Source organism: Gavialis gangeticus, unplaced genomic scaffold, assembly GCF_001723915.1.
Source record: "Gavialis gangeticus isolate Ggan-Ray unplaced genomic scaffold, GavGan_comp1, whole genome shotgun sequence".
In the NCBI taxonomy this organism is placed as follows: domain Eukaryota; kingdom Metazoa; phylum Chordata; order Crocodylia; family Gavialidae; genus Gavialis; species Gavialis gangeticus.
Window position 1 is genome coordinate 98,341,209 of NW_017728992.1, and position 10,870 is coordinate 98,352,078.

Sequence of the window (10,870 nt, forward strand, 5' to 3'; positions counted from 1 at the left end):
ACCCTCTAGGGCAGTGGTGTCCAACCTTTTTATGGTGCAGATCACTTTTTGTAAGTGAAGGGCACACCAGGGTCTACCAGCCCCACCCCACCCCACCACCTCTCAGGATCAACTGTCAGAGGCTCCATGATCAACCAGTCGATCAAGATAGACTGGTTGGTGACCACTGCCCTAGGGCCTTCCCAAGTACCCCCGGAAGTATGCATACCCCCGGTTGACAACCCCTGGTTTAAAAAATGTCTGATTATTCAAAGGAAGACAAACTATTAAAAACCTAGGTCTTCATGAGCAAAGACTGACAGTCAGACCAAATTGTGCCAGCTGAACGGTTGTAGGATGCTCAGACTCTGTGGTGATGGGTGTTAATCTAAGAACCTGGATTGACGGTTAAACAGTGACTGTGATGACACCAGCGTCCTCACTTCATTGTGGTCCATGTCATATCTGAGACCTCATCTCCAGATGTGGACAGGTAGAATGTTAATGATTTGTGACCAAGGTACTGCTGAAATTACTACCTTTAATTTGAAATTACATCCCCCTAAGATAAATTCTTGTCAGCACTAATGATAAAAGGCATAGACATCAGCACCATTGGACAGAATCTAGTGGTGGAAGTAATCAGTAGGGCTGTGCAAAATTTCACTGGCCATTTCGTTTTGACACTGTTTTGACTCATTTCGAGGTCGAAACAGCAAAATCGAAACAAAACAAAGGTCTTCAAAACAGCCTCAAAACAAAACGAGGCTAGTTGAAACGTTTCGACCATAGCACTGGGGATGGGAAGTCAGTCCAGCTGGGCTGACTCCCTGGCCCCAGCCGATCTAGCAAAACATCGAAACAGCCTCGCTGTTTCAACAAAGCAAAACAGAACAGCTGTTTTGAATGGAAATTAAATTAGACATGAAATGCTGTTCCATCGAAACCTCGAAACTCAAGGCAAAACAAAATGGTGCCGTTTCACATAGCCCCTAGTAATCAGTCCCGAAACCATTTCCAGAACTTGTCTCTGTATCTGTTACAAATTGCTAGATCTCAGTAAAATGGCTGGTACCGTTAAGAGACAATAGTCACCATACCAATGTAAACACTATTAATAGGTTTTTATTGTACCTTTCTTCCTGCCAAGGCCTGATACTAAATCTACAAAGCCAAGCGCATGAATTAGCACTTTCTCAGATCTTGACAGCAACTGGAGAAATACTGCATTCCAGCAAGAGGAAAAAATACTGCACCTAGTTTTTCATGTGGCGCTCTGCTTTCACTCTATTTGTGTTATTCTATCTAATGGCAAACATTTAGTTTTTGTTTGCACAGTGAACATCTATTGAGGAGGTTGGCTTTGAATTGCTCATTAAGGCAAGTCTGTCTTATAAAATAAAGGCCAGTTCCTCATAAGAATCTCCGAGCAACACACAAGCATTAATGGGGTTATCCTCATTCTTCTGTGAATTAGGAAGTATTATTTTCCCTATTTTTAAAAAATGGGAATACAAACCATAAAGAGATTGACTTGGCCAAGATCCATACAATATATCTCTGGCAGAGCCAGAAGTGAAGCCAAGTGTCATGACTACAAGACCATCACTCTTTTTTTCTGGCCTGCTCTACAGTGGTCCACTCTTGCAATCCCAGGGCTGGAGCAATCCAATCATTCAGATAAGGAATATTGTTCAGTTAGGAGTGGAAGTTTTAGTTAGTGAATAGAACAAGAAACATTGGGTTAGGGCTGTTGGGTTCCATATCAAGCTCTGCCACTGACACTGCTGCATCAGCTTAGGCAAATCAACATTTGTATATTCTCCCCAAGCTGCAAAACGGGCATAATTTCTTGCAAGTATGTAGTGATTTTTTTAATGCTAGGAATTATTTTAGGCCATCTTCTGTGTAAGCAGCATGACAAAAAGAACTTGAGGAAGCGGTAGGAATGTGGTACGATTGTTTAGATTTGTGCTGCCAACAGTTCTTGTAATATTTTGCCAATTCCATGGGCTTGTGGTCTCAATTTCTTTTCCCCCTGCAGTGCCACAATAAAGTGATATTTAAACAGCTCCTACAGGCTAAAGCCCTGAGCTATCTCCAGATTGACAGCTGCAGACTGGGAAGTGTGAATGAAAACTTGGCTGTGTTGCTGATGGCCAAAAAGTTTCAAAGTAAGGCTTTTGGGAATGTTGCAGTAACACCAAAATGGTCTTCTTCAAGCCTGTCTGCCGTGCAGCTTCTTCAGCTCTTGCATTGTATTCACTGAGTGTCAGCTTGCATGTTTCTGTAATCTGTTGTTTTCTGTCATGCTTCAGCACTATATCAAAATGATTCCGTAATGTAGGGTGTTCTGTTTCCCTAAGGTTGATTTGGGGAAGCGGTGGGCATAGTTGGGATTTGGCACTGCAAGTTAAATACCAACAAAGAATTAAAATAGGATTCTTAATAATCTGGTCATTTGTTCGTAGGTGTAATACATAAGAACTGTTCTGCTTTGATTTCAGTTCCTGTGTGTCCTCACGCTGGGGGTGTCGGGCTCTGCGAGCTAGTACAGCACTTGATACTATTTGACTATATTGCAATATCTGGAAGTCTTGAAAACAGGTTAGTAATACAAGCTACTGCTAAAACATTCAACAGTGGAGGTATTTTACCTTTCCAAGAGGCTTTTGACATATACTTGTCTTTCAGTAGCCATTATGAAGTTTGAAAATCAGGGTTAAAGGGATGTGTTGAACTTCACTGTGCAACTGCCAAAAATGAAGACCCAGAAGTGTTTTTGACTGAAGCTGATTGATAATGTTAGAGCTGTATTCTCCCTTTATCCAGCTTCTTCTGGCTACAATGGCAGCCATGTATATGTGTGACCAAAGTCAAAATATGAACATAGACTGTGGTAAAAGATAGGATGTTACCAAAAGAAGAAAATCCTGCTTCTCTTACCCATGTGAATACCTCTACTGATTACTATGGCTGTTTCCTATTTGTATTGCAGTAGAACCCAGGTGTGTTAAGTGCAGTATAAAATATATGAGACATGGAAGCTAATCTAAAAAGGGAAAATGTAGTCCAAAGAAGGGGAATGCAGTATACAGGCAATGTATTTAGTGCTGAGACATGGATCTTGCTAGGTCCAAACTGATTGATTTGCTTCTTGGAGCTGAGGGAGGGGATATGAGGGAATGTGTTTGGAGGGCACAAAGAGAAAACAACTGAAAAGAAAAAAAATATATAAAAGCATTTGGGTAAAACCATAGTGAGAATGGAGCCCAAGAACAGAGAGGTAAGTAACAAAGGCTCAAAGATGCTAGTGACATACAGCACTGGAGAAAACTTCAGGCGATTGACCCTTTAATGGCAACTCTGGAGCTCTTCGTACAGCCGTCTGGGAAAGCAAAAGGAAGCTGCTGGGACAGCTACATTAGGCATTTTCCATATGGGTTACTAAAATGGAATTAGCAATCTTCTCCAAGTGGTGTAGTGTTCCAGGCAGAGCTTCCCAAAAGGATCAAACAACTTCTCTTGTCTTTTTAAAATATACTATAGGACAGTGGTTCTCAGTCTTTTTAGACTCCAAGGCACCCCTTGGAAAATGCCAGCTCTTAGCTTTTGCTCCTTTCTTGACTACTAAAAAAGAATAGAACTATTCTTCTGTTGCAACAAACTCAGAAAGACCACAACAGGTCAGAATGTTTTTAATGCTATTCCTATTGGGATTCCTATTTGAAATCTCTGAGTTCACCTTGCAAATCATGCATAGATGTTTGCACACCTAATATTACATGGCACCCCACAACACCCATTAATAGGATCTCATGGCACCCTGGTTGAAAATCACTAGTATATGATCTTGCTATCCTTCTTTGTCTGCAGTGAACTCTGCAAACAAGAATTCCCTGAGTCCTTCCAGTTGTCTGTTTGTTCCAGTGTTTTGCTTGTACTTGTTTTGTAATTATTAAATGAAAATATCTGGAGCTTCACCTGTGCTCACATTATAACTAACCATGTAAGCCATTCCAATGTGTGTTTAATCTTTCTGTTCTTTGGAGCAATATAATTAAATTTCCTTAAGCTTTGCTTATGGTACAAAATATTTCAGTTCCTGATAAAGTAATACATTTGGCTGCTCTAGAGATTACAGCTTTGTTCTAGTTAATTCAGTGTTAAGCAGCAGCCCCCACTGACAACCCTTCAGTTGCTCCACTAATGACTTCTGTTGCCACGATTTCTTGTTTACACTCCTTTAAATGCCCAGTGTACACGCACACATTCTGTATTCATGCTGATTAATTATGAATTGCAAGCTTTTGCAAAAATCACTAAGCACCACCATTAATATAATCTTACCAACTTTTATGTATTAAACAAGAAAATTAATTTTGGCCCTCCTAAATCTCATATCCTGGCCAAAGGGCTTTTCTTCTGCCAAATATTCTTGTTCTGATTAATTTAATTGAGATCAGTAATTCTCACTAGTGATGGGCTGAGCTGGGTATTCTGTGATGTGCTTTCTCCTAATACATGTGCTAGGCTAAAATGCATTTTCCAACCTACATAAGGCACTAGCTAGCAGTAGTTTTTGTATATGAAGAAAGATTCTTCCTAAACTGCTGGCAGTAATGGTTAAATTATTTTTTATCATGTCAGAGACAAGGCCATAAACTTGTTTATTATAATATTTAGAAAAAACAAAAAAAAGGAGAGGTCAGATTCTATTTACTGATGATACATAGGTGGGAGATTCAGAGCATCAAACAGGGAGTAATGGATGATTGCAAGGCTGGATGAATAAAGATGGGATTAAATGTAATAATATAGAGTACATGACTTTGCATTAAGGAATTAGTAACAAGACCTTCTGCTATAAGCTGGGAGCTCCATAGATGGAAACAACAGAGAAAGACTTGGCTGTACTAGTTGATTACCAGTTTATGAGCCAATATGATGCATCTGAAAAAAGTAAATGCAATTCTATGATGAGATCTTTCAGTAGAGGTATTAGTACCTCAATATCTTGCTAGCATAAAGTCTCATTTAACATACAGTGAGCAGCTCTGATTGTTCATACGAAACAAAAAAAATTAATTTGAACTACAGTTAAGTCTGTCTGTGTTCCCACAATCAGCAGGAAGGAAAGCTTATTTAAGAGCCTAGCTTATTTGGCCTAGCAGAATGTAAGTTGCATGAGAGGGCTGATTTCTACAAATACACTAGAAGAGAAATGACCAGGGAAGAAACAGAACTATTTAAGTTTTAAGGATAATAGCAGATAGAAAATAGGCTTTTAAATCATGAGAGCAGTTAAGGTCTGCACCAGCCTTCCAGTGGGAGCAGGGACAAAATGAAAACCATACACTTGTTTTAAAGGAGCATGTTTAATTAATGGAAAGGATTATATGGTTGCCTGCAATAGCAGAGGTTAGGATTTGATGACCCAGGAGGCTTCTTCCAATCCTATGTTCCTAACCCCCACTTTTTCTTCCAGAATGTGTGAATATGTTGATCACCTGCATGAACATTTCAAATATCCTGTAATAATCAAAAAGGCTTGCTACATGCCACCACAGGTATGCTATCAGTGTGTCAGCTGTATTTCAGTGGTACAGTAAAGAAAGCATCTTTGATACAAGTAGTGGAAGACTTTTAAAAGGTCACTACCAAAAGGGCCTGTAGTGTGCTAGTACAGTAAGGCATAGCATAAACTTGGTGATTCTGAACAGCAAAATAAAAAATCCAAAAGACACTCTTGAATCTAGAATATGACCATGCTTAGAACCTCAATCCAAAGCAATTCTCTGGTCTTAGTCTTGCATGTTTTATTCAACACTGCTGTTAGCATAAAAAGGAAGGATAGTAAATTGAAAGGATGTTTTCAAGTAATGCCCAGCATGGCACCCAAATGAAAAATTATATATTCGTATTCCAAAATTGAAGACCATTGTTTAATTACAGGCCTCTTAGGGGGGAAAAAAAAGAACACAAACCTGGACTTTTCAGACTTCTATGTAATATTTGCTTAGAAATTAGAATTTCAACAATGCTTACAGCTGATATTATATAAAATAAGTTGCGCAAAAAATGAACTTTCTTAAAACAAAGTCATGGAACTAGTTTGCTCCTTGCAACGTTATCATTAATGCAAAAAACTTTTCTTTTTGCAGGATGCTGGATATTCTACTGAAATGAAAGAAGATTCTACAAGGAAATACCAGTTTCCACAGGGAGAAGTTTGGCAGAAGCTCTTGTCTGGCCATAAGATATATCTGCATTAAGTTTAACCATGAAGGTTTTCAGGCTTAAAATTAAATTCCCCAATGCATGCTGCTAATGCAGCAAGATTCCAAATGAAAGTGAACAGTTCTGTACAACTGGGGGGAAAGCCTTCAAAAAAGTAACCTTGACTACTAAATTATATGTTATCTAGAGTTTTAATTAGTTTATGGTGATGGATGGAATCTTAACATTCAGACTATTGTATTATTGTAACCATAGGATGCATTAGAGAGTGAGTTTCTAAAACAAATCCCCATTTTCAATTACTCTTATTTGCTGCTTAAATTTGTTTAAGTTTAGGGTATTAAAATAAAATTTAACTTTCAGCTGCATTGTCCCGATTATAATAATACATAATAGTTTTGTTTATAATTAAGGACAAATCTATTCACTATAACGTTGCAACAAAAAAGTTTCAGCTGGACAGGATAAGAGGGGAAGCAAGCAGTACAAGGAGCTTGAGAGAATTCAACCCCTACACATTGATGAGAGAGGTCCTACTGATTTGCATAAATGTGTATAGGACATACAAGCACTTGTCCTGCAAATGTTAGTAGATATGTGAAAAGCTTTATTTCTTCATTAGTTGTGTACATAAACACAAGTTGGTCTGACAGGCAGCTCTGTGAAAGGTAGTAATGTCATCTGTTAAAGTTAGTTATGGGAAAACATGAGACATTGACTAAGTCTGGCAATTTGTAAACTCCTCAAATTCAGACAGAACTACAACCTGCCTTGCTGTCTACTAGCTCACTTGGCCAGACCAAGAATTTAGAAAGCAAACCAAGATACTATAAAAGGACAACATTTAAAAAACTTAGAAGTATAGCTGTGTACAAATAGGTACTTCTGTTTAGTACCACCGTTTAATACAAACTGAGCCAGTCTACACAAGATGCTAAAGATGTAGACTAGTTTTACTGTACATTAGCACGGGCGGCAAAAACCATGGTAATGCGCAGTAGAATTAGTCTCTTGTGCATCAGTGTCACAGAAAGAGCATGCACTTATGCTGCTGCTCAGTAGCGCTGATTATGGTGCATTAATCTAGTACCTGTAATTACAGGTACTATCATTAATGCACCGCAATTACGGCACATTAATGAATGTGTATACGTGCCCAGTCTGTAACAAAACCTTCAAGATGTATCACTCCAACAAATAATACATTTATAAAACCAGATTTATTAAAAACTCATGTCACTGCTTTCTCTATGAAGCACTTTTTTCAAAGGTAAAACCATACTTTTCTTTATAAACAATGGTTTTTATTTTAAATGTATATTAATGCATAAACATTCAATGTAGATACATGCTAAGAACAACAAATATCTCTCTGGTCTCATTGGAGACTACAGTGCTAAGAATAGCTGTAAAGTAAATATTAGTTAAAATGCTAACGTAAGCCACAGCAGAATCAGTGCACTTCCTAAATGATTTATACACAGTAGGAATAGTATGCAACCCAGAACCAACAAATGTAACTTGAATATTTGCACACTTATACATGATTAGTAAATAGTGAAAAAAGTTAGCACTCTCAAGACTTAAGTTTCACTTCAATCCAAAAATCTCATGAGCAAGGGGGAATCATTCATGGTCTTTGTGTCTGGTCCCCCCCTTCCCCTCAGCCCCATGTGTGCGCGCACACACACACACACTCTCTCTTTTCCCTCCCCCCCCATTAAAATCCACCCTGTTAAATGCAAGCGTTCCAAAGAATTACATGCATTAAACAGCCATCTCCATTTTAATAGCTGGGTGAGGATTATAGTCTTCGATCTTAAAATCTTCTGCTTTGAAGTCATTGATGTTTTCAACTTTACGAAGAATTCTGAGTTTTGGGAAAGGTCGTGGTTCCCTCTCGAGCTGAAATTTAAAAATAAGTCTATTGTGCAACCAGTCCTGTACAACATAAAACCAAAAAGCCAATGGTAGGTAGACTTCCTAGATAATTAGAGGGAGGTTGTACATGTTAATAAAACTTGCCTGCAATGTTCTCAGTTCTTTCACAGCATTTAAAGTTTTTTTGATGGAAGAACAAGGCTTAAATGAAGAAGTGCCTACTATGGATAAGTGTACAACAGAATCATTGGTTTGCAATCCAAACATGATCACATACACAAAAAACAGAATTCACTAAAGGTGCCACTATTCAGCTAGCTTAGTAGAAGCTAACCAAATAATGTTTATTAGAAGCTAAGAATTTAAATAGAATTAAGAATTTAAATAGAATAGCAGTATAAGATTTTGTAAGAGTGAAGTAAAAAAGTCAAAGTTCAGATTTAGTTTGGAATTCAAATTAAGATTCTACCGTATTTTATTTGTAACCCAGTTCAAGTTGGAAGGATAGCATAGCACTCAATTCACATAGTAAAATGGTGAAGATACATTAAAGGATTGACAAATATAAAAGTGTTGACAATATGCAGTACCAAATTTGACAATACAGGATTACTCTGAGTTGGATAGCTACCTCTGTTACATATATATCACAAACATATACTTACTTGAACTTTCAAAGGTTCAATATGATTCAAGTATATGTGAGCATCTCCTAATGTGTGTATGAACTCACCAACCTGAAGAGAAAAGGGGAAGAGAATATTGGTCCTCAAACAAATATATAAGACTCGTTTAGAACATACCCAGCTTTACAGTGCTTGTGTTAGATGTTTTGATGCATCTATTTCTGAAGTGTAATCCCTGCATCAAGTTGTCTTTATCATTTTTGTGCCATTTAAAAAACATTTTCCCCCTAGAGTAACTGATCATTAATTAAATTTTAAATCATTCTTAACTACCACAATGGTGCACCAGATAGCAAAGAAACATGTCATATTGCTCTGCAAATTTAAGTAGCGAGAGAGAGTGAGCAGTGACAGCTCTTCTTCATCTATATCCAATCAAAAGGCTAGGTATTAAAGTACATCTACGTTGGGAGGCAACTACCTTACCTTTAGGCCTGTCACATGAGCAATCATGTACGTGAGCAGTGAATAACTGGCAATATTGAAAGGCACTCCTAGTCCCATATCTCCAGATCTCTGATACAGCTGGCAAGAAAGCTCGCCATTTACAACATAGAATTGGCAGAGAGCATGGCAAGGGGGTAAAGCCATCAAGGAAATATCTAAAATAGGAACAGGGAAGAAAATAAAGTAGTACAAACATCAGAATATCACAAAAGCAGAAAATCATGCATTAATATAGAGAGGGCAAACTGGATAGATACATCTAATGGCAATATTGTAATTCTAATGTTTTTCCCCCTGTTAGGACTTTCAAAACTGGCTGTTACTAGTTCCCAATGTTACCTGTGTAAAATTTTTTGGCCATACAGTTATTGATAACAAAGTCAAAACCAGAAATTCATCTGAAATAAGTTTTAGGTCCTAATGCTGCTCATAGTCATACTCATCTCACTGCATGCATAAGCAAGTGTGTCCCCTAAAGCAGTCACTTGGTAACTGGCTGCTATTTGTTCCATCTTCATCTCTTCTAACTGAGAAATCTATATTGCTGGTTATGTTGTCAAGTGTGCTGCTGCCTCCAGGAGAGCCACTAACAACAAAAGAACACTGGTAAACTTGAAAAAACAAAACAAAAAACAAAACAAAACTTTGTTCTTCTATTCCTTCCGAAGTCTTTAGTATAATCCTAGGATTTACCAAATGGTAAAACAAACAACAACTGCTTAAATATAAAGGAAAAAAACATTGTTTAAAGGAAGTTAAGAATAAACCAAAGTTAAAATGGAGTTTTCTGTAAAATATCTTTGCATAGTAATTTTTTCAAGGGTGATGGTATACATTTCTTCTCATTTGCCCTAGAAAAGATCCAAATTTATACTTGAAGTTTTAAGGCCTGGACCATCAGAAGCACGAGAAATTAGACTCCTAATTGTCTCCAACCTTTTATGAAGTGTTGCATCATAGATCACCTGTGTGAACTGCCAGGTTTCCTTTACAAAGTCATCAAAAATATATATCTTACCAGAAAACAGACAGTTGGCATACTACATTAGCTTTTCAGTCTCAGTGAGCATAACAGTGGCATAGCTCATGCAGTCATAGTGTGTTGTGCAGCTGTATGCACTTTGCACATGCATACTGTTCTGTACCTTTAGGATTCCAAGCACACATAATGATTCTTCTGTCATCTGGATTGTTTTTGATTGTATCAATTACTTTCTGCAGCTGGTCAACTCCTTGGCCTGAATAATCTGGAAAGAGTTACCAAATGAAACTTGAGTCAAACTTAAATTGTTTTATATTCCACTTATTTGGAAGCCAAACCTATACTCTTCAAACAAGTGACACTCAGTATTCCTTCCTGCATGCCACCTTGGAGTGAAAAAGCCTTACTTCTTGTACACTGAGTTCCATCTCCAAACTAACCTTGTGTGCCTCTTCTTTGGAAAATACTAGTGACATTAACAATTTATAGTTTCATAGTTTCTAGGGTCGGAAGGGACTTGAGCAGATCATCTAGTCCAACCCCTGCCATGGCAGGAAAGAGTACTGGGGTCAAATGACCCCAGCAAGGTGTTCATCTAACCTCCTCTTAAAAACCCCCAGGGTAGGAGCCTGCACCACCTCTCTTGGAAGTTGGT

At 37.9% G+C, this 10,870-nt stretch overlaps 2 protein-coding genes across 3 annotated transcripts in view; one reads left to right on the plus strand and one right to left on the minus strand.

Moving 5' to 3' along the window:
• Positions 1–6,366, plus strand: part of ENOSF1 (enolase superfamily member 1) — a 33,768-nt gene extending 27,402 nt beyond the window's left edge. For both annotated transcript variants that reach the window (XM_019525945.1, XM_019525954.1), the window contains 4 exons: positions 2,024–2,153; positions 2,487–2,586; positions 5,468–5,549; positions 6,144–6,366. In XM_019525945.1, coding sequence (XP_019381490.1) covers positions 2,024–2,153; positions 2,487–2,586; positions 5,468–5,549; positions 6,144–6,254 — 423 coding nt within the window. In that variant the 3' untranslated portion in view covers positions 6,255–6,366. The remainder of the gene's footprint in view (positions 1–2,023; positions 2,154–2,486; positions 2,587–5,467; positions 5,550–6,143) is intronic.
• A 398-nt stretch (positions 6,367–6,764) lies between these two features.
• The window catches only part of TYMS (thymidylate synthetase), an 11,772-nt gene continuing 7,666 nt past the window's right edge, over positions 6,765–10,870 (minus strand). The window contains exons 4-7 of the mRNA XM_019525970.1: positions 10,379–10,480; positions 9,213–9,388; positions 8,766–8,837; positions 6,765–8,124 (exon numbers count right to left, since the gene is read on the minus strand). Of these exons, the coding sequence (XP_019381515.1) occupies positions 7,987–8,124; positions 8,766–8,837; positions 9,213–9,388; positions 10,379–10,480 (488 nt within the window). The 3' untranslated portion in view covers positions 6,765–7,986. The remainder of the gene's footprint in view (positions 8,125–8,765; positions 8,838–9,212; positions 9,389–10,378; positions 10,481–10,870) is intronic.